The sequence below is a fragment of the Ursus arctos genome, unplaced genomic scaffold (assembly GCF_023065955.2).
Source record: "Ursus arctos isolate Adak ecotype North America unplaced genomic scaffold, UrsArc2.0 scaffold_18, whole genome shotgun sequence".
Lineage (NCBI taxonomy): Eukaryota > Metazoa > Chordata > Mammalia > Carnivora > Ursidae > Ursus > Ursus arctos.
Genome location: NW_026622852.1, coordinates 49,847,081 through 49,871,197, shown reverse-complemented (window position 1 = coordinate 49,871,197; position 24,117 = coordinate 49,847,081). Strand labels below are relative to the sequence as shown.

The 24,117-nt window shown below is 42.4% G+C and overlaps 1 protein-coding gene across 9 annotated transcripts in view; it reads left to right on the top strand.

Moving 5' to 3' along the window:
* Positions 1 to 24,117, top strand: part of DENND1A (DENN domain containing 1A) — a 489,454-nt gene that overhangs the window by 207,493 nt on the left and 257,844 nt on the right. For all 9 annotated transcript variants that reach the window (XM_057313747.1, XM_044389585.3, XM_044389586.3 and 6 more), the window contains 2 exons: positions 17,675 to 17,744; positions 23,196 to 23,276. In XM_057313747.1, the coding sequence (XP_057169730.1) occupies positions 17,675 to 17,744; positions 23,196 to 23,276 (151 nt within the window). The remainder of the gene's footprint in view (positions 1 to 17,674; positions 17,745 to 23,195; positions 23,277 to 24,117) is intronic.

The following is a 24,117-nucleotide window of genomic DNA, read 5'->3' as shown; positions in this document are numbered from 1 at the left end:
TGTGTCCTTCACTGGTCAGCATTGGGGAAAGGCTAAAATACATGGTATGGCTTACGAGGTCATATATAGAATCATAGAATGGTCTACCCAGGTGAATTTTAATTGATATTAAAAAGATGTGAATTTTAAAAAGGTAGATGATGGGAAGAACAGGTGGTAAACAGATTATTTTAACACAGTGTGGTAGGAACTAGGATACATTAATAGACACCTCATAAGGGGTGAGGGAAATTGACTTAGGGCACAAGGGAGCATTTGGGGGTCCTGAAAATGTTATATGTATTGATTGTGGTGGTGGTTACACAGCTCTCTGCAGTTATCAGAACCCCTCTAAGGGCACACATGGAATGATGGGTTTTATTGTATGTATACCATAATTCAAAGTTGATTTATTAAAAAAGGATCATGAGCTCTGGAACAAGAAGACCTTCAAATCCTGATTGCCACTTCACTAGCTTGGTGATGGCCACACATTTTTGAACCTCCATTTCTTCATCTGTCAGTTATAGCTGAAGATAACCCATGTCATGTAGCTGAGGTGAGGAGAAATAATGGCCTTGAACTGCTTGGTCCGATGCCTAACATAGCTGAGGTGTACTAGATATTTTCATTCCCATCCCACTAATGGCTCAGTGTGCCGAACTGGTCTTTAGCTGAAGCTGCTCTATTTTAGACCCATAAAAGTTAAGTTCAAACATTTGTGAAAGGTAAAAATGTTAGCATCCGTATGTTTGTTTAATGATAGCTGTTAGAGCCTTATTACGGTTGCTATTTTATATCACTATAGCACATTAAATCTTCTAGAGTTAGATCTTATTTAATTAGTTAAGAACAATATAGGAAAGCACAAGGAATTATTTGCAGTGTTATTTTGAAAAAAGTCATTCATTGAAGAATGTTTGAAAAAAAAATACTGGTGGTACATTTATGATTCCTATTTTTTTTTCCTTTGCTTTCATTCTGTCTTTGAAATGAAATCTTTATCTTGTGTCAAGTGGAGAAATAGTAATAAAATCCCTATTCACCCTAGCCCACTCTTTTGTGACAAATACAATCTTAAAAGTAACTGTAAGGGATATACATATGCTTGCGGCTTTTAGCATTTTTAGAGACACTTAAAATAATCCAGAATATGGCATAGAACCACTCTGTCGCCTGAGAGATCAAGTAGACCTTTTCTAACAATTGTAAGAGTGGCTGTTTTTGAGTACTTGATATAATCTGTGAGCTGTAGCGGCCACTTGGTATTATTTGCATTAAACTATTACTGAATTGCTTAATTTGTTCTGGACCATGGTCTTATTGGGTCAATAGGAAGTGGTGTCCTTTTGCAGAGAAAGTAGACTTGGAGTGGTGAAGCAGTAGCTCAGGAGGAGCCCTTTGGTAAGGTGGGATAGATCACACCTGTTGCTCCTGGCTGTCCAACTCAACCTTCTCTCCCACCGTGTCACACAGCGATGCTGCTTCTGAAGGGAGCTCACTCTTCAGACCATCCTTTGCCTAATAAGAGCTCATTTTTTTTTAGCTCTTCTCTTTTTAATTGCATTCAGTATTTTAAGTAATTACAGGGGCACTGACAAAAGCCTTCACTTTTAGAATCTCCTTCCTTGAGGACTTAGGCCAGCTATATGGGTCTTAAGACCTTTGAATTTATCTGCTTCCTTCTTCCTCTTTCAATTCATCTTCCACTCTGTTAAAGTGAGTGGTATTCTAAAAAGATAAGTCTGATTAAATCCCTCCACTGCTTAAAACTCTGCTTTCAGGAGAAGAGCTAAACTCCTAGTCTTGTACATAAAACTCACAGGCTGGTCACTTTGGACTTTTCTGGACCATCTTCTGCCAGGATTTCCCTTCCCCTGTCTTCCTCTCCACAAAACATTACATAGAGAAACATCTTGCCCCACCTTTAGGTGGGATCCAACCATCTCAAGCCATTATTGTTCCTTGTCTCTCTGGCTCTGGAAAATTTTGTTGTCTCCAGATGGAAGTGCTCTTTTATTTCATCTAACTTCTCTTCCTCATTTAGCTGACACCCTGGTCTAGTCAAGATCCTCTCTCCTTCCGTGTTCCCATAGTGCTTGGTGCCCGCCCTTATCACAGCATCCTCCTGTTGCACTGTGAAGAGCTGTTTATGTGTCTTCTTCCCCCAAGAGATCTAGGTTCCTTGAGCTCAGGCAGCACAGTGTCTTGTTCATGTGTTTATCCTGGCTGTCAAGCACAGGGCTGGTGTGTGTTGGTGCTTACTATATGTTTGTGTAAATGACCCAGGCTTAACTATTTGGCCTCAAAACCTAACAAGAAAAAAGAGATTCTGACTCCTTCTTTCCTCTCTCAACTTAGGGTGGCTTTGGATTAGTGAGGGTGTCTCATTTTCTGAGGCCCACTAGAGCTTATTGAGGCTGACTGTTTCCACGTTAAGGAAGGTCACTGAAAACCTTATTAGCCAACCACCCTTGCCCTTGAATTGAGATCCATGATAAGCATGGTATAACAGAAAGAGCATGAGACTCTGGCATGACCAGTTTGTTAAAGAGTGCTAACTTCCATTTCATCCAGAGACCCTGTTGGGGAACTGGGTCACACAGTTATTAAGCACACTTAAGGAAACAAGAAGGTAGGCTTTAGATTCCATTCTCCCTGATCATGAATCCTCCCTGCCACCAAGCAAGATGACTTGGAAGTTGGTAGGCAGGGAGGAATTACACGTGTGGCTATTTTGAGTTTATAAGTTAAAGTATATGTATTGATTGTAGAAAGTTTGGAGAATATAGGAAAACACAATGAAAATTATTTGTACATATTATAGAGCCTGCTTTATTTTTTTTAAAGATGTATTTATTTGAGAGAGAGAGAGAGAGGGCTCATGCATGTGGGGAGAGGGTGGGAAGAGGCAGTAAGAGAGGGAGAGAATCTCAAGCAGGCTTTACACTGAGCGAGGGGCCTGACGTGAGGCTCCATCTCACAACCCTGAGGTCACGACCTGAGCCAAAATTAAGAGTTGGACACTTAATGGACTGAGACACCCAGGCGCCCCTAGAGCCTGCCTTTTTTTTTTTTTTTTTAAGATTTTATTTATTTGAGAGAGGGGGAGAGAGCATGAACATGAGTGGGGGGAGGGGCAGAGGGAGAGGGAGAAGCAGACTCCCTGCTGAGCTTGAGGCCCCACTCAGGGCTTGATCCCAGAACCCCAAGATCATGACCTGAGCTGAAGTCTGACACTTAACTCACTGAACCACCCAGGCACTTCCCCAGAGCCTGCTTTTATATCTAAATATAAGTATTTTTCTATGTTAAAATATTTTTCCATAGTCTGATTTTGATGAATATATAATACTCCATCATTCTGGTAGTTCTTAATTTATTGTGAACTATTGTACATTTAGCTTGCTTCCAAGTATTTGCACTTAATGAACAACACAGAGTACTTAAAAGACAGAAAAACTTTTTCGAATTTTTAAGACACTTCATGCTCAGTACATAAGCCATAGAAAATGCAGAAAAGAATGTAAAAGGAAACAAAGATTATCTACAAAACCCATAACCTAGAAATAACCACTATTAATTTTTTATCTTCTAGTCTTCTTATGAGTGTATATGATTGCCTATGATACATAGCTGTGAACATTGCTTCTTTTCAATTTATATCATTTCATGGACATTTTCCTATATCATTAAAAATATTTTAAAACCTAAGTTTCTATTTCCCGGAGTTATCATAATTTATTTAACCATTCTCTTAGCACATGTTTAGGTGTGTGTATGTATGTTTTGCTATTATACATAATAAAGAACTACCATTTAAATTATATTCCCCCCCAAAATAGTCACAGCATTTAATGCTGGTGAAAACATAGTAAAAATAATTAATGCATATGTTTTCTGACCTTCATTTTAATGTTCTGCTTTTAGTAGTTACTCATTGGAAGACAACTTTCCTGCTGTCTGTCATACTATGTAAATTTAAGAATTTATACCAGAGACACCTATTTCTGCCAGGTTTGCTGTTTGAGTCTCCTTTCTCTAAAGATTAGTTTTTAGGGTTTCTTTTGAGGGAAACACACAAGTGGTAACGTCACTGGGGATTTAAGACTAATGGTTTATTTAATCAAATACTTCACCTTCCTCTAAACTACCGTATTTTGAGGGAGTTTAGTAACGCCAGTTTTGGGCTTTTGTAACAGTGTAGACTGCTTTTTTAGGTTTATAATAAAGCAATAAGCTGTAAGTACAAATATTATTTAAAAAATAAGGAGTGACTGAGAGGTGTAGTGGTTTGGTTTTGTGTTGTTTTGTTTTAAATCAGGGCAGCAAAACAGGGAGTGACTCATGACAAGCTGTTTCAGCTTGATCTCCCTGTTAGTGGATCCCCAGCTCCTCCATTGCTCAGGATTGGGCCCGCCCTTCCTGTTAAAGGGCTCACTTGAGGAAACCGTTTCATCCTGTGGCTGTGTTATGTGGTTACGGTACAGAGGGAATGCAGACCTTGCCTCCTCTCCGGAGGCCCAGCTGCTCCTTCTCATATTTTTCAAGTTGTGTTTTTATTGCCTCTATCGGATCATTCCTAATGCCATAGTGGTTTCACATACAAATCTAAACCAGGGACCTACTTTTGTGGAAGGTATGCCTTATTCACCTCTACCCAGTGCTTGGCTTACATCGGGCCATGAATGCATGAGAGCTAGCTACAAAACAAATGAGTGTAATGGTGGTTCTGTTTTGACAATTTGGAAACACTGAATCAAATGTAAAGTGTGTGTGCTAACTAATGTGCACTTCATTGATACCATTCCTTGAGATGTTTTTCAGAGAAGAGTCTATCGGTGTAGTTAGTCACATAGACCTGAAATTAACCCTGGGCTACTTTGTGGCTGTGTGACTCTGAGCAAGTGACTTACCCTGTCTGTGCTTCAGTTTCCCCATTTGTTATCTGGGGATACGATGGTACCTATTTAACAGAATTATGATGAGGGGTGAATAAACAAATGCATATAAAGTTCCTGACATGTGGTAATTCCAGAATAGATGGTGGTCTCTACTGTTGTTAGGTTCATGTTTGGTGCATGATGAGCAGCACAGCGGTAAAGGAACTTGGATCTAGGTGGGTCTTGCAGTTGGACAGATTATACTGTCCTGTTCAGCAGGGTGGCTGTGTCTGTGTGATTAATTTTGTACAAAGAAATCTGCTTCCCTCAGCCTGGCCCAGGTGTGCTGCAAAATGAGATAGCAGTAGAGGTATTCTCCAGGGTAGGAGAATCTGGTGGGCAAGACAGATGCCTGTGGCAGAATGGAGCAGGGGAGGGGCTGCTGGACTTGTGCAAATTCCTGTTTTTCCTTCCCTCAGAACCTTCAGTCTCCTTTCCAAGAGCATTTTGGGAGAAACCTCTTGGTGAGAGAGTTGCTCTGTCACAAAAGGTAACTTGAGAGCGGTTTCCTGTCTGTCCTTATTGCCAGCTCTTAGTAAGGTCCTGCTTTGTACCCAGAGGAGGCTTTGAACATCAGCTGTCTCGAACAATCTCTAGTCTTATCACTTATTTTAATGTTCCTTGCACAGGTCACTCTTGGATGTGGTGCTCTGGGCAATCTCACACCAGAATGCTTCCCTTCCTTTATTTAACCTCTGACCTGTGAAAACAAGAGTTAATCAAGAGTTCTAAGGTAGCTAAGAGGAAGGGGAAGTGTTTGGTTACAAATTAAATATGAACAAGTCATAAGTCATAAATCCCCAGTAGTGCTACCAGTTGTGTGTCTCGAGTTGCATATGGTACAGGGTGTTTGGGTTATAAATTCAAGTTCAGGGCTCTGTGATTGCTTGGAGTTAGGTGCTAGGTTAGTTTTCTTTTGGTCTAAAAACTCTTTGCCTTTTAAAACATTACTTTTATTGGACCAGCTACCTTCATATCCTACTTTCTCTCTTTGTGCCTGTCTGTCCTTCCCTGCTTTACCTGCCTGCCTGCTTGTGGTGATTGGTGTGCTGTTCTGTGAATTGAGACAGAACTGCTTCCCTGAAAGAAGTTAAGCATATGGAAAAAGTTGCCAAGGAAAGGCATTGAAGCATAGAGCGTAAATGGGTTTAAGAGACAGCCAGACACTTTTATAGAGAGATTTGCGATTGAATGATATAGCATTCGAGCAGAGATCTGGGGTGGAAATGAACTTAAATGAGTGCTATTCGTGGAAAACTGATGCCCTGTCTAATCTAGCATTTCCTTAATTGTCACCATAAGCATACATTTAAAGCTTTATATTTTAAATTCAAGAAGGCAGCATAGTCTGTTTAAGAATCTCCGACACAGGCTATGATTTTTCTAGATAAGTTCTTAAAAATACACATCTAATGTAGCAGAGGCATTGGGTCTTGATATGAAGCACTGGAAACTTAAAAACTTAAAAAACATCAAACATTTTAAATCAAGCTATTTATATCTGCGTTTCTGAATCGAACATGTACACTAATACCTAGAGCAATAAAGAGTGGACACATGACTCGTGTCCCTGGGGCTGGCAAAGTAAGAAAACACGCCGAATGGTTGGGAGGCAGCCAGAGCTGGATTGCTCCGAACGCTTGGAGCAGAGGGACTTTTGGAGGCAAGCTTTCATTTATCAGGGCATTACGGTGAGAACCACAAGGTAAGAATTTCAAATCCTAATTTCAGGATTGATCATTACACTTGATCGTGTTGTGCAACTAGTGTGTTGCAGGGAGCGAGGAGGATAGAAATCGTACAGGACTAGTTTTGTGTCTGAGCTGTGCTTTTGGTAGTTGTGTTGGCCCAGGTACATCACTTTACTTCTCCAAGACTCGGTTTTCTCACCTATAAAATGGGATGATGATTCATCTTCTAGAGTTGTAAAGAATAATATTTCAGAGCACCGGAAACTTGGTAAATGTTTTTCCCCTTCCTCCATTAGCTTTCATTTCTTAGCTCTAAAATGAGAATAGCATCAAATGGTGTCTCAGTGGGTTCATTAATTTTGTTGTTTACTCCTGAAAGTAGGACAGGATTTCTTGTGTAGCCGTTTCTTCCCCTTGTTGTGGTTTTTTCAACAGAGACAATGTATTTCTCTTTTAGTCTATGAAAGATTCTGTAAGGTGGGCCTTAGTTAGAACCTCACTAACCCATTATATTATATTACAGTAGTAATTTAAACCATAGAATAAGATGCTCTGAATGGGGAGAAAACTTGCAGGTGTGTGAATACAGGAGTGGGCAGCATCATAAACTCTCTTAGGAAAATGTTGAAAGGCCTTATGTGCTCACCCTCTCTGGGCTCAATGGAAAATATCTGAGAATTACACTCAATTGTCAGTGCAGGTGTCATTACTCCAAAGATCTTCTGTTACCAACACTTCACCGGTGATAACAGAAAAGTGCCTCTGTGCTTTCCTCCTGAGCAATCTCCCTCAATCACAGTAACGCTGTCATAGAAAAGAAGACGGCAGATCTGCTCTCTAAAAGCAACAATTATTGAATACCCATCAAGAGAGAAAAGAGCCTTGTTACCAAAATCAAATCCAAGTGTGTGTTTGGGTAGATTTATATAAGCACAGATGTTTTATGGGAATTTTCTGTGTTTTTTTCCTAATGCAAATTAATATTTCTACTCATTCAGTACATGCAATACATTTTCCTGCATAGATGTAATAGGTATCACAATGGGATGCTAATTATGGACATAAATCAGAGATTTTTGAGCTTAACTGGCTACCATAATAAATTTACAAGTTGAGATCAGCAGCTGTGAGCAAAGCAGAATGCTCAGATTGAGTGAGACTGACTTTGGTCTCCCAAAGGGGGTTGTTTGTTCTCCTACTTAGGCTCCTCTGACTTTTGCTCTGACTAGCACCAAGAGTGTGATCTTACCAGGCAAAAACCATGTTTACTCTGTTCCAGGCACAGTGGTTGGTGCACTCACATAGGGCACCTTCACAATTGTGTGAGAGGGGGTAGTGTATCCCCATTTCATGCACGGAGGAGGGCTCAGGCCACAGGTTGGGATAGAACTGATACTCCAACCAGGTGGGTCTTCTGACTGCACTCTGTGTAAGGTTGATCAATACAGTGCCATTTATTTTTATTTTTATTTTTTTATTTTATTTTATTTATTTGACAGAGAGGGAGACAGCCAGTGAGAGAGGGAACACAGGCAGGGGGAGTGGGAGAGGAAGAAGCAGGCTCCCAGCGGAGGAGCCTGATGTGGGGCTCGATCCTAGAACACCAGGATCACTCCCTGAGCCGAAGGCAGACGCTTAACGACTGAGCCACCCAGGCGCCCCAACACAGTGCCATTTTTGTGGGAAGACTTTCAGAACCTCTCTGTTCCTTTTATGCACCTCTATTATAACAGAGACCCTGTGTTGCAGACATTGTCTGCCCGTGTGTCTGCTTCCCTCGTTAGACTATGAGCTCCCCAAATACTAGGACCCTGGTCTCATTCCCCACGTACCTCACACAATGCCAGGCATATACTGGATGGGTCTTAATAAGTGTGGAGAAATATGTGGTTTGATGAATGATTGACTGCAACATTTGTGGAACGAATGATCTAGAAACGTGTGATGTTTGGACTGTAAACGTCACTTCAATTTTAAGTTCCGGAAAGCGTTTATTGAAGCTTAATGTGGTTAGCTCAGGAGGATGTGGTGTGCTTTTCTTACAAGGAGGAACGTGTATACCTTGGTGCTAAGGCTGTAGTTTGAAAACTGTGGACCAGCCCACATGGGTGGTTTTGTTGTGCTTACAGACGGGAGTGCTCATTGGCTGAGGATAATAGGGGAGAAGATATGTCTTATAGAAGGCAGTGTGGTTGGGATCTAGGGTCTTCTCTACTTCCCACCACCAGTTAGGAGGGAAGGGGGAAGGCATGAGAAGTCTAGGACTGGAAGAGAGGAAAACGCATGGTAGAACTTTTCTCTTCTGGAAGTTTGGAGACAAGAATATCTTCTGAAGAGCAGGAGAATTAGGTTGCAGATGGGAGAAGAAGAAAAAGTTTGGAGCAGACTCTCTGGGGAACTTGGCCTGATGCACTAACAGAGGATTCTTGAGCAATTTTAAAGACTCACCTGTGCTTGAAAAATTAAGTTGCCAAATTAAAATAATCAGCTTGGTTTTGTGACATTTTTCCATAGTACTTGAAATAAGAATACGAAAAGTAGATAGTGATGTTTACTTGTGTTGGAGGGATAGGCCAGGGGCAAGAAACCTTAACTTTGTGCGTCCTTCATGATCGACCTTGACTGTTTACGCACTCTATTCTAATAATTTGTCACAGACTCCAGCAGTCCCTTGGCAGGGGTCATTTTTGGTTCTGGATCATTTTCCTACCAAAATGCCCTGCCTTCCAATAAGATTAGTTGACTGTTACTCCAGTGGCAGTGGACTTAGTAGAAACTACAGGCATGAGTTACAACTGTCAAGGGAACTTACTGAATGTCTAACTTGTGCCAGGCACACATTAGAGACTAAACAGTCAGCCATGATCCCTGCTCTCACGGTGTTGACACTACTGGAGAAGACAAAGAAAAGAATCTTGCATTATAAACTATGGTGAGTCTGCATGGAGGGTCAGCCCAGAAGGGCCTCACATTCTGGGAGTAAAATGTGTCTATTGAAATGGGGACCAAATTTTTATAGTAAAAATGAGGGGAAACTTTATTTAGGATTTTTATCTAGAAAAAAAAATGAAACTCAAATTTTAAAAATAAATTGGTTTCAACAAAAAACTAGCTTTTCTTCCAATAATGCATTCCTTCTGGGATAGAATAAATCATGAGACAATAATGATTTTTTAGGGGAGAGGTTATGGTTTTTCTGACATAGTAACACTTTATGTTTGACTTTCTCAGCATAATCATTAAAAGAGTAATTATTCCAAAAGTATTTGAGGACTTCATCAATTTCTCTCAGGCCTCTCTGAATCCTTTGATATTGAATTCATTTTCTTTTGTGACTGGTGTGCCAGTGTCCTTGTTTGTTTTTTGAGTTTTCTCTTTGTCCCTTGTTACCTGGTCTGATGCTGCCAGGTCTTCGTTTGTTGGCCAGTTTGCCGCAAACCTGAGCGGGTGTCCATCATCTCAAACAAGGGCTTCATGAAATCCTGCATCCTTTGCAATGGTTGTAGTTTTATTTCCTTTTGTTGTAGACGTTTGACCAACAAGACACTGACAGAGGAGCAGGGAGAGATACTAGGTCAAACCAGAAGGGCTGAGTGGGAACTTACTGGTTTAAGTGGACACAGCATTCGTGAGTATTTTCCTCTTGTAAGGGCTGATGCTTTCCTATTCACTCTGGTGACTGCAGGGCATGAGGACTTCCTGGACCGAGTTCTAAAGACACGTCTGACCCAGACAGAACCAAAAAGAGCTTCCCAAAGCTGAGATCGGCCGGAATGTTAGGCAGAGAGGGGCGGGAAGAGTATCCCAGGCACCAGCCTGGGTGTGTCTGCATACCTCACTTACATTAGTTAGGTGGTGAATCTCTTTCAGAAGAGGAAGCCCCGTCTTAGAGAGATTGTGTTCCTGAGGTGTCACAGCTAGAGAGTATCAGAACTGAGATTCCCCCAGGGTTCTTTGACGCAAATCTGTGTTGTCTCCAGCATATGCCATGCTGCTTTGCCTTTTTTTTTTTTTTTTAATTGGGGGGAGGATTGTTTTTTGAAAACTTTAAATACTGAATGCCAAATAGCCTTAACCAGGGGATGCTTTGTCATCCGATGAATCTCAGCAAAATCTGACAGGAAATGAGAAGAGAAAGGATACCTCTCTTGGAGTACCCAAGGTGGAGTTTTAAGAGCTCCTCAGGGAGTGGAAATCACTGAGAAAAATTGAAAGACCTTTTTCTATGTCACTCTTCTTAGCTTTAAACTCATTCCAGACCTAAGTTAAAAGCAGCTCTACGGTATCCAGGGAGGTACCACTTCATTATATCTCTAATATTATGGTGTCTGAGTGTTTAAATGTTAAAATTTTATTATGAAGTACTTTTCTTTTTATTATTTATATTAGAACCAGAACTTACATTGATCTTTTTAAAAATTATGTATAAACTAGATTATCTAAGATTTTCTTTTTAGGGTAACAAAGTGGACATGTTCTGGTAAGGCTGAGATCTGCTGGACTGTGCCGAGGGGGGAATAATCACTTTTTACCTAGTTGTAAATACTCATCCTCAGAATGTTACTTCTCTTTAACCAGCCCTTTGGTCCCCCGGTAATTACAGAATAAAGGGGAGGCCCATCAGTTTGGCATATGACATGCCCCTGGAATCTGGCTTTTTTGACCCCTACCTTGCCATCTGTCCTGAAGCCTGCCTACCTTTCTCTCTGGCTATTACAGCTGTTCACAGTTCTTGAGTCAGGCCCAGTGGGTCAAACCTGCAAGTCATTGCTCATGAGATTTTTTTTTTTCTATCTTTAATGCACTCTATCCCCACCCCTTCCAGCCTTCCTCCCATACACTGAGAACAACCTCTTTGAAGACTTCACTGATGCTCAGTCTTCTCTGTGCATGGGGTATTGACTCCCACAGTTGCAACCAGACATTCTCTCTCTTACCTGCCTCTCCCTTTAGCCATGGTTTAAAATTTAAAATTTTATTTTCCCAGCTCATATTATTCTCTATACTCTAATTGGTCTACTTATGCTATTTTTTTTATTATGTTATGTTAGTCACCACACAGTACATCATTAGTTTTTGAGTAGTGTTCCATGATTCATTGTTTGTGTATAACACCCAGTGCTCCATGCAATACGTGCCCTCCTTAATACCCATCACCGGGCCAGCCCATCCCCCAACCCCCTCCCCTCTGAAGCCCTCTGTTTCCCGTAGTCCATAGTTTCTCATGGTTCGTCTCCCCCTTGGATTTCCCCCCCTTCATTTTTCCCTTCCTTCTCCTAATGTCTTCCATGATGTTCCTTATGTTCCACATATAAGTGAATATTTTTGATAAAGTGAAAGATCCTTTAGATTCTCCCTCTCCCATTTTATTTCAGTTTTGAAACAATAACGAACATATAAAAGGGGCGTCTGAGTGGCTCAGTTGGTTAAGCGTCTACCTTCAGCTCAGGTCATGATCCCGGGGTCCTGGGATCAAGCCCCGCATCAGTCCTGGGATCAAGCAGCGGGGAGTCTGCTTCTTCTCCCTCCGCCCGTCCCCCTGCTCATGCTCTCTTTTTCTCAAATAAATAAAATTTTTAAAAAAATATAGAGAGAAAAGTTGTGAGTACAATACAAATGCCCATTTGGGAGATGTTGCCAAAATAATACCCACTAACCCCCAAATACTTTAGTGTGTATTTTTTTTTTTTAAAAAGGAAGCATTGTTGGGGCACCTGCCTGGCTCAGTCGGGAGAGCAGGTGACTCTCAATCTTAGAGTCTTGAGCTGAAACCACCATGTTGAGCATGGAGCCTACTTTAAAAAAAACAAAACACTTTTTTTTCATAGCTACATTACAATAATCAAAATCAGAAAATTAGTTTTGACACAGTACTACCATATAATACTTGGACCCCCTATATATGAGGGGCAAGCTGTAGTTTAGAATCACATGTTGCATTTAGTTGTCTTGTCTCTTTTGTCATCTTATTCTGGAATAGATCCTCAACATTTCCTACACTTCTATGAACTTGACATTGGCTGTTAATTTGTAGAAAGTCCCTCATCCTCAGAATTGGGTTCTGCTAGAATATGATGGAAGTCTTCGGTATTGTTTCACTGCATTCTGTCAGTTGGCACACTTCCAGTTTGTCGCAGTGCTTAAGGTTGTGTCTCCCAGGCTTCTCCCTTCTTTTTCCCTTACAATTAAAAAGTGTATTCTGAATATCCTCATCTTATCCTCGTCAGACTTCCGATCATTTATATTAGTACAGACTCATGATTTTCTATTTTATTTATTATTACATAATCTCTTTTTATCATTATTTGGTTTGATGCTCAGATTGTCACAGATTTTGTCGGTAGGAGCCCCTCCACACTGGCTTTTGTGTCCTGTTGGCATGTCCTGATCTTATGTGTTGAACACTGCCTTTTCTCTAGCACAACAAGATATTTCCCAGCCTCCGCTCTGGAATCAGACATTTCTTCAAGGAGCTCTGGTTCCTTTTAGTGAAGAATGGTCCTTAGAAATCAGGATCTGGACACTAAGCATGCTCATTATAATTGGGGTGTCTTTGCTTCCAGGGCCCCTCAGTGGCTATAGCTAGAGAATCTATGTATGTATAATGTACATATACACATATGTATGCACATACATACATTTGTGTTTCTATTTCTTTTATTTGTCTCCATGATTTCACACAGTTACATCCAATTCCAATACGACACCATAGATTCATTCCTGTTCTCTCCTGGTCCGTATTTGTAACTCTCTTCTCTGATAGTAGTAATGGTTGTCATTACATATTTACATGCTTGATCAGTCTCGATCAGACTCTCACTGCTGTAGCTACTTTCCTCCATGGCTGCCCTTCTCACCACACTTGGACTCTGACCTCTTAGGCACTGCAGCCTCCTCCTACCCTCTCAACTGCTTGGGCTCTGCCTCACCACCCTTCCTGGAAGCCCTCCTACCCACTTAGGCTTTGATATCCCACACCGAGCTGCCTTCCAGATGCTCTTTTTATTCCTCTTAGGTTCCAAAACCAGTCTAGTCAGCCTCTTTCTCCTGACATAGATGCTTTCTTACCCAGTGCCAGGCCTTGCCCCTACTTAAACACTGCTTCCCCCCCTCTTGAGTTCTGATGTTCCAAGCCACGCCTCCTTCTGGGTTTCTACTCTCATGACCTTGCTGGAGCCCTGACTTTCCCTCACGAGGAAATCCTCCTCACCCCCCTCAGACTGTAGCACTCTGGGCCTGGTGGTCCCTAGAGGAGGATTTTCTCCTCCCCGTGCTTGAACTCTGACACCCTGCTCACAGCTGCTATTCTCTCAAGTGACCACCTTCCTCGGGTTGGTCAGTATCTGCCTCCATTGCTCCCCATCACACACACCCCTGCTTTGCTTGGGCTCATCTGATGGCTTTGAACTCAACTATTAGCAAGAGATGTGGGAGAGCTTTTTAAATTTTGTAATGGTTTTCTATCTAAATACTTATGACACTGGAGTGGGATCCCATCATACATACACTTATACAAGGTCACTTAGACACATGCGTATATACACAAAACAGTGGGAATGATTATCCTGACAGTCCATTCAGTGGAGCAAGATTAGAAATGTAAGTCATCTGTCCTCAGTCGGACTCAGTTCCTGAGTTCAGCTGGAGGGTAAGCAGCTCACCAAGCTGACAGATTGGAACATAGACAGTTTTCATTCAGTATGTCCTCCCAAGCTCAGGCCAGCTACTTTGTGTCTACAAAACCATGTCTGCTCTATGTTGGGGACAACTTAAAGGCCTTTTACAGGTGATTTTTACCATGGGCCATTTGACTCTAAGCACTATCTCTCGAACCTGCCCCTGCACATCTCACAAAGACCTGTGATAGCCCACGTCAGTGAAGCCATGTGTATAGGAATACTTGGATGCTGCCTGAGTTCTTCTCAAGTTTATGACTTCGTATTGCCTCACACAAAACAAAACCCCTCCATTTGACTGTTAGGCCAGGGAGCGATGGCAGAGCCTGGGACAAAGTTCCCAAGCCACGGATCGTGGCCAGTGCCTGGGAAGCAGGCTTGTCCATTTTGGCTTTTCCCCATCAAGGAAGGCTCTTTTGATTGGCCATGATCATTTTATAACTTGATCCAAAGTCTGAGCTAAATAAAGCCCTTGGAAAAGAGTTCCAGCTTCCCTCACACAAACTGTTTTGTTGTATATGTCTCTTTTCCCCACTAGGACCGTGGCCTTCCTGAATGCAGGGACCGTTTGTTGTTTGTCTTTTGGGCCCTAGCCTTGGACTGAGCGCACTACACGATGGTGCTCTGCATTGCGGGCTCCAGTGGTTGCATAGAGGTGGCAAGTGGAGCAGGCCCAGAGGTGTTTGGAACTCCTTTAGATGTCCAGGGACGAGCAGTGTAATGGAGTGTTTGTTTCCTGTCTCTGGATGGGGAAGTAGTGTTTACTCCATGATGACAGACACGCACAAAATGGAGCGGAGGGTCTCCATATCCTCACCTGCAACCTCGCAGGCAGGGCAGAGCTGTCGTGCCAGCGCTAATGAAGCAGTACAGGAAACGCCACTGGATAAGGTTCAGCTGTGAACCCTGGCCTCCCAACAGGGGAAAAGAGGGATCCTTTGAAGAAGAAGACAGCTGGGTTTTGGTTTCAAGACCTTAACACTGCCATCACTGGATATTCATCTGTCAGTGCACAGGGGACAACATGTGGGGAACAGTTGCGTCCGGTCAGGCCACAGGGAGAAAGAAATGGCTGATCTCCAGGGTAACCACGAAACGTCCCGTGGCTGAGGGTTCTGCTTAGTATAGGCAAAAAGAATTGATTTGGTGAGGTTGAGGCTGTGTGTGAGAAGCTGGGCACTCTGGTGTGGGCCGGGCGGCCCTACCACGTCACCTTCCCTCAGTCCCCTAGCAGCTTGTGGGCCAGTTGAACCTCGTGGCAACAACCACTTTCGTGTGTACCACAGTCCTGAATTATCAGAGACCCCAGCCTGCCCCACGTCACTTCATCAAGAATTCCTAAAATAACTTCGACTTTTCTCTCATTTTTTTGAGGACATGATTTCCTTGCAAGAAAATATTTTCTCTTCTTCCTCCCCCCGCCCCCTTCCTGACTTTGAGTTGCTGGATTTAACTAGTGGTATTTTCTCTTTCAGGGGGGATAAATTTGTAATCCTTGGTTGAATTTGTTTACTAAGAGTCCTCTAATCTGGGCAAGAGTTTTCGTCTGAGGGGATTTATTGTTCCCACTATAATGGCTTTTAACTCAGCCGAGGTTTATTTAACAGAATAGGAAGGGAGAAACTTATCTCCTCCCTAATCCCTCTCGAATGTTTACATTGCTCTGCCAAAGTAAATGCTGTGGAAAGTGGCAGCAGTCATTTGCTGTGTAATAGTCAATATGCAGCTGCCAGAGCTGATTGAAACATATTAACATAAGTGATAATACTGTCATAGAAGTGAAAAGTTAAGTTGCTTATCAGTATATTTTGATAAGCTACTTAAATTTTACAGTAGCATGTGCTGGCTTCAGACAGACGTTAATGATGGAGAACTGTGCACTTTATCTGTCCTCTGGATTGCCTCTCACTTCATCTATTACCCTCGCCAGTACAGCTGGTAATCTGTACGGGGTGCTGAGTTCCCTGCGCCTGGCGGGATCTGCGCTCCGCTGCGCGTCCAGCTCTATCAGAAAGGGACCCCGTGCGCTCAGCAGGGCAGACGCGAGCAGGACTGCAGGAGCTTGGTACGACACCCTCCTCGCTTGACTACATGTCACTTTGGAAAAGTTTCTTAATGGAGAATAAAGCCATTTAAATTAAGTGACGAAACTTCTGGGCGGCGGGGGTGGGGGTGGGAGATGGTTCACCAACAATTCTATAACATTAACATGCCTTTGCTCTCAGTCTTTGTTTAGTTGTGTTTGGTCAGTCAACACTGAGCACTGATGGTATGCCAGGCTCCATGCCTGGCCCCAGGAAGACAAAGTGAAGAAAGATGAGATCCTTCCTTCTCTGTGCACAGTCTGTTAGCAAAACAGACACACCATTGAGTGCCGCATGGTGTGTGGAATGTTCTAATGGGAGTATGCATGTCACCAGGGCAGCGCAGAGAAGAGGGAATTAGGGCGTGAGGGGCGGGGATGGGGAGCGTGTGGAGGACGGTTAGGAGGGTGAGTGGAAATCAGCTAGCCTAGACCATGAAGGTCAGAGGGAGAAAGGGGCCAAGTGTATGCACGCTTGTGCAGGCTTGAGGCTGTCTGGCCATTCTGGGACGGAGGCTGCAGTGAGAGAGGAATGCATGTGGGGAAGTCGAGCGGGCAGCCAGTCAGGGACCTGACAACGAAGAGCCTCCAATGCCATCCTAAGAAGTCCTGTAGTGAGGGGGCACCACTGAGGAACGGGATCTGTGGGCCACTTAGATGTGCATTTTAGAAAGATTATTCTTGAAGCCCCACAGAGGATAGAGTGAAGTCAGGACCAGACTGTCCTCGGAGTGAAGGGGCACCGTGGTCAGGACCCAGTAGAGGGCAGTGGGGACAGAGTGTTAGAGCTCGTCCTGCAGTAAGTCTGGAAGGGGTACGGTACAGGTAGGATGTTTGATGCTACAGTATGACTGGTTTCAGGCTCGTGGGGCCTTTGGGACACCTTGCAGACAGCAGCAGGGGGAGTGCTGTATGTATGTGTGGTGTGTGTGTCCAATCATGCGGAACTTGCACAGAAGCTTCCTGGAAAGGGTGGGTGTGGTGGGAGAGGCCTGGGGGGCTATTCAGAGATGGTTCCTGATTGCAGAGTCTGCTTTGAATTTCTTCTCTGTGAACCTGTTCTAGCTCTGAGGCGTGGGAATAATTTATAATGGACATTCAGTCCTCCACCTTACAACAGGCAGTTTTTTTAAATCCCAGAAATAATTAGCAGTCTACCAGTCTGGGTTTCCAGCAGCCTATAACGGGAAGACTCTTCAGGTTGTAGAGGAAAAACTGAAATGTACCAGTCTCGAATTAGCTCCTGGTTGAAGTTTTTGACCTGCATACTAATATTTCATGTTTCTCCTCTTCTTTCCCCAGCTATCTTCCCTGGTTCGAAGTATTTTATAAGCTGCTTAACATCTTGGCGGATTACACGACAAAGGGCCAGGTATTTATCTTGTATTTGATTCTTTTTAGCAAGTAACTTCAACTTTTTTGATTATTAAAGTAATACATGCCTTGTATTTCACCAAAATGTTTACCAAAAAAGTAATGCATGCCTTATAGAAAGTTTGGGAATTTTGGAAATAGGAAGGAAGAGAAAAATCACTCCTGATATGTTTCCCCTTCCCCCTTCCCAAAAATAACAATCACTAGTATTTTGGGATGTTTCCTTCCTTTACTTTTTGAGTTAAAGGAATAATAATAATAATAAATAGACCCTTAGCATTCAGAGTTAATATTCTGATATCGGATAGCTGATATTCCCAAGCAGCCCTGGAAGTTCATGACATCTGTTAAATTATAATTTTGCTGAGGCACAAATTTGAATTGCTCGTGTCATGCTGCAAAGCTCAATTTGTGAGTAAAACACTTAACTGACAAGTGACCTAGCCACATGTCCCAAGTTCACCTTCCAGTAAGGCTTTGTTGTGCTCTTTCAGTAAGTTTTTTAAGGGTCTGAAAAATTACTTAAAAAGTTAGCTCTACTTTACTGTACTTTTGGAAGAAATGATTTGCTGAAGTGTCTTCCATGGATGTCAAAGGCCAACTGGGCCTATATTTAGACTTTCATAGCTCATATTTTTCAGGTGCTATAGTTACAGAAGCATTTCTCCAGGCTAGTAAAAACACATTTTTCATGGGTGCATAGCATTTTATTATGGACCTTGGAAACATTTCCCTATTGTTGGAAGTTGTTTTTTGTTTTTTAAGATTTATTTATTTTAGAGAGCGTGTGCACAGGCATACACACACAAAGTGGGGGAGGGGCAGAGGGAAAGAGAGAGAGGGAGAGAAGCAGACTCCCCGCCAAGCGTGGAGCCTGACATAAGGCTCAATCTCATGGCCCTGAGACCATGACCTGAGCCGAAATCAAGAGTTGGACACTTAACTGACAGTGCCACCGAGGCGCCCCGATTGGGAGTTTTTATTATTTGGGATTTTTTTTTTTCCACTGTAAGTATAGCCCTTAGCATCTTTGAACATAAAGCGTTTTCTTCATTTTGGATTATTCCCTTAAGAGGAGACTCTCGGAGGGGCCATTTATAGGGCAGTGAACATAAACATTTAAAAAAAAATTTGCAAAACTGTTTCCCAAAAGAATTGTACTGTTTTCTTAAAAGATGCCCTTTACTAGGAATGTATGGAGTGCCTGGCTCACCATACTCTCGCATATCATTTGTTGAATTTGTTATTTATTTGACAAATGAACAGTCTCATTGTTTTAATTGCATTTTTTTTATTATTAGTGAGTTGAATATTTGTCCATATATCTAACTTCTTAAATTTTCCTTTTTGTAAATGGCCTAAGATTTTTAATTGGTGATACATTATTATTAAATGTTACAGAAATTTTTTTCTCCTCATACTTTCTACAGAACATTAGATCCATTTACAAAAAAAAAAAAGGTGCCCTGGTTCAGTAATACTGGGGTTGGATAGAGGGAAAGCTGTGTTTCATTTTTGTGTCTTTAAGATTCATGCCCTGGTGGCTCTGAGAAGGTCCTGCTGTGGAGAAACGTGTGTTACTCAGTACTTCCCATCTTGTTTGGTCCCAGACCCTTTTTATTCCATGACAAATATTAATATTCTGAGATATTGATGTTTCCTAGAACATACTTGAGGAAATGCTGCTTTGGAGAAAAAGTGGAAAATGTGTGTATAATGGAGAAATCTTTCCTTCAAGTAAGATTTACTCACCAGCAGTGTATTCCAGAGGCCACAGTAAAGGGAAGGAATAACTAATAGAAATGGCTTCCTAGGTCACTACACTCACCCTGAAAGGATGGTTATGTATCAGGAAATTTTGTCATGAGGGAAGTGATTTATTCTTTGAAGTGATTTATTCTTTGATGAATGAATTCAGAGGCTACCTTGGGCCTGCTCATCGATTTATGTTCACAATTCACTTCAGTCAAACATTGAGGTTTTCACTCAAATTTGAGAGATATCTTTAGTTAATAGAATTGTATCACATGTAGGCTCTTAACAGTCTTAGAATTGGAGATTGACTCACATATTTTTTTTCTTCCATATTTATGCTTCAGTCAAAAGACAGTAGACTTTTAAAAACATGTCCTGTGGTACAGAAAAAGTTGGGTTTGGGGGCGCCTGGGTGACTCAGTTGTTAAGCGTCTGCCTTCGGCTCAGGGCGTGATCCCAGGGTCCTGGGATCAAGCCCCACATCAGGCTCCTCCGCTGGGAGCCTGCTTCTTCCTCTCCCACTCCCCCTGCTTGTGTTCCCTCTCTCGCTGGCTGTCTCTCTCTCTGTCAAATAAATAAATAAAGTCTTAAAAAAAAATAAATGTTTACATCCTCTCTCCTGTTATACATGTGACTTGCTTCCATTAGCCTCCATCAGCAGCCATTCAATGTCCCTGGTATCCAAAGATGGGTTTCCTTTCATTGCAATAATAATTAAAAGAAAAGAAAAGGTTGGGTTTGTACAACCTGTGCATAGGGGAGATAGGATTATTACCCCGTAGAATTAATGCCGTTGCCCCAGGAAGGACCCTGCCTCTTGGAGAGTTGAGTTGTGATCAGTGATGTGTTTTAGTGGAGTCTGTTTCCCCTGTACCCAGTACTCTATTAATTTTTTTTCTGGTTAAAGGAATTATGACACAGATGATAGGAAATCTGTCTACAACTGGCTTGTTGGCAAGATGTGGGTCATCGGATTAAAACAGGAGAAAAGAGCTTTTATTAAAAAAACAGAATCGCCTCCCCAAGTCCAAAAGTCTTTGGGCATGGTAGGCTTCAACTGGGGGGTGTGGGGGTGGGTAGTGACCATGACGGCTCAGAGCGGAGTGTTGGAGCCTAAGATACATGGTGAAGGTATCTGTCTGGGTCATTGATCCACCATGGTTATCAGACCCTGGATGGGGCATTGAAGGCATCCCTGTGGAAGAATTGGCAGGGGCTGAAGAGGGTATCTGAGCTGGAGAGCAGCCTGGCTAAGAGTGTTGAGAGTCTGAAGGATGAAGCGGTTGTTTATGCGTGTGCAATAGTAGTGGCAGTGGCTTGGCACCAGGTATCAGAACTCTAGGAGGATCTAGAAGGATCCACAAGGGAAAGGGGGCAGCAGTGGTCCAGCACTGGGATGTTGGAGCCTAGGGTGGGGAGGGCATTCTTGTTGGGGAGGAGTGGACAGTAGCAGCCTAGCATTGGATGTCTCTATTCAGGCAGGGCAAGGAGGGCCTCTGGGTGGATAGGGTCAGTCATAAAAGATTGGTTACATACAAATAAGTAAATATATTAAGAAAATAGGATTGATTCTTCATTTCTATAGAATTCAGTTACAAATATGAAAAGGAAGGAAACCAGAAGGATTCCTATGTAGGATTGGAATTAGAGCTATTAGTGTGAACTGATGGCTTTCAATATATGTGATATAGAAATCAATAAAGATGCGTATATTGTGGGTCTCTGTGTGCATAGTATATTTTCTGGTTCTAACCACTAAAAGAGTCTGGGAATAGCAACACCCAGGTAGCAATGAGCACACCTAGTATGCAAATCGTTTTTTCTAAATAACATTTTCCACTAAAAGGAGCCAGGGCTCTCTGAGGAAATGTCTAATTCTAGAGCCAGAGCAGGGAAAGTAAAAAATGAGCCTGGAATATCTTTTTGTGCCAAAAAGTGCTCAAAGGAATTGTTCAAAGCATGATGCGGACATGTCAGAAAGACACAGAAGTGAGCTTGAAATGAATAAGGGGTTCCCACTAGTCCAGTCTGGGACAATTTGAGCATTAAAACAAATAACAATAGAAAAGAGTTGTAGCCATTGAATAAAACAGGAAACCACGTATGCTTACAAAATAAATAAGTAAATAGATAAGTTAAAGTTTGCCGAGGAAGGGGATGTTTACATAAAGTATCACTCCACAGAATGCTTGCTAAGCACAAAGGGAGAATGAGTGCCTTCACAGTGGAGACTTCAGAGAATTAATCAAGTGATCAAAGTGAACATCATGAGTAGTGGAATGAATTGAAGTCTGAATCAGTAGGAAACATCAGGTAATTGAGAATTATTCCACAAAATGGCTGGTCTCAGTGTCAAGTGCCTGCAAATCTAGGAAAGACGCAGGACCTGTTCCAGACTGATGAAGACCAGAGAATCATAACTAAAGGCAACATGTGATTCTGAGCTGGATTATTTTGCTATCCAAGGACATTATGGGCACAGTTGATAAAACTTGAAGGGAATCTGAGGATTTGATGGTAATGTTCTATCCATGTTAATTTCCTGATTTTGACGATTAGTTGTGGTTGTACCAGAGAATTTCCTGTGTATTTGTAGGTGATGAAACATAATGTCAGCAACTCACTTTCAAGTAGTTCAGGAAATAAAAAATTGCTGTCCTATAATTGTGTAAATTCGAGGTTGTTTCAGAGCAAAATTAAACATGTGTGCATGTGTACACACATTCATTTCTCTGTGAGACACTTGAATGATCAGAGTTCAGATTGAAGCAGCTTTTTAATCTGGGCTCATCCTCTTTTTCCCTCTCCTTAAAATTCACTACCCAAGACTGCTGTGAAGCAGTGGAGAGGTCTCTGGGCTCGAACACAGTAGCTCCTGGTCGTGCAACTTACTAACTGGCTGATCTGAGCCACGTTGTTTCACCTTTCAGAGCCTCAGTTTTCAATCTGTGAAGTGGGGTAGTTGTGAGGATCAAACAGATAACAAATGGAAACACACGTAAGCTTAATACTATTGTATTAGAACAGACAATTCCACAGGGTGGGAGAAATGGCTTTTGCATAATTCTGTAAGCAGCGTTCTTTTGAGCATTTAAAAGTGAATCTGTTTTCAATCGAATAATTTGTACTGCTTTGTATTTCATTCTGTGGCTCAATTTCACTAATTAAAATGCACAGCCACCATACTATATTGCATGCTGTTGTATGTAGTTCATTTTAACTTTCCATAATTGGATGCTGCTGTGTGTATCCAGTGAACACTCAATAAAATTAATTGAGGGTAATGATGATGAAGACAAGATCTATAGTGTCATCGTTATTTCTCCCAACCACCCCCGCCCTGTACGCTAGGGTTGTTTGCATTTAAAAGTTGTTGCTATGGAGTTGAGAGGATAGGTTTGCTGAGAGCTTATGGTATATGATCCATAAAAGGCGGTCATGGTAGGTGTCTCACTCAGTAGAAAATGTCAAACTTGGTGTGGGAGGATCTATTTGGCTCTTATATTGAGCTATAAGCAGTGTCTTTTGTCCAACCCTACTTGAATATCAAGCCTATTTCTGTCCTGGGGCCAGCACCTCCCCAGCCCCCTCAGTCATGAGGGCCTCCAGCTCACTATGTGCCCAGACCTCCCTGCAGGCCTCTGACTAAGGGCTCAGCCTTGCTTTTGTCACTTAGGCCTTTTCTTTCTTTCAGGAGAATCAGTGGAATGAGCTTCTTGAAACTCTGCACAAACTTCCTATTCCTGACCCAGGAGTGTCTGTTCATCTCAGCGTGGTAAGTGGGGGCAGAAAATTAGCCATCACTGAGAAACCATTTCATTATTAATAGTGAGGTGGAGTTAGCTGAACAAGATCATCTTTTGTTGTCTGCACCTTCCCCAGCCCTACCTCCAAATAAACTCTGAAACCTCTGGACTCAAGACAGGCCAAGGAGCTCAGTTATCTTCCTTTCTCTGGGATTCTATAAGGAATGGGTCGCAATTGTCCCCAGGCTTCTCTCCTCCCGGTTGTCATCCCATCACTAGCATCTCCTAGATGGTAGGTGCTGGGCTTGGAATGGCCCCTACCTGCCTCCTCAGCCCCCATCGTGGGGCTCCCTGCCTCATGCTTTGCCTTGCAGCACTGCTGTGCATGCCTCTTTGCCCATCCTGTCACCCCTGAACCTTCAATACCGCATCTCTCCTCTTTACCAAGCTGGCCTACATTCATCCTTTAAAACTCACCTTGGATATTATTTCCAGAGAAATCCTCTCCTTAACTCCCGTCCCCAAGGTTTAGTCAAGGTTTTCTTCTTTGCCTCAAGCATCTTGTACACTTTGCAGTGCTTAGTCATATCACATCTGTTCTCCTATCTTGGCCACTGGGCTGTATACCCCTCAAGGACAGGAATGGAGATAGCCTAGCATAGTTCTGGCCTACAGTAATAATTGTTTCTTTAAACTCTTTTAAATACATGCTACGTGATATGTAGTACGCTGGGTGGAAAACCCTCTGAACTGGGAAGTTGCAGTCCTAGCTGGAGTTTTGCCAGTGACCTGAGTGATCTTAATTAAAACCTTTAACCTTGTGGACCTTGAGTTCCTCATTGATTGGATAAGGCATCAAAAGAGGTGTAG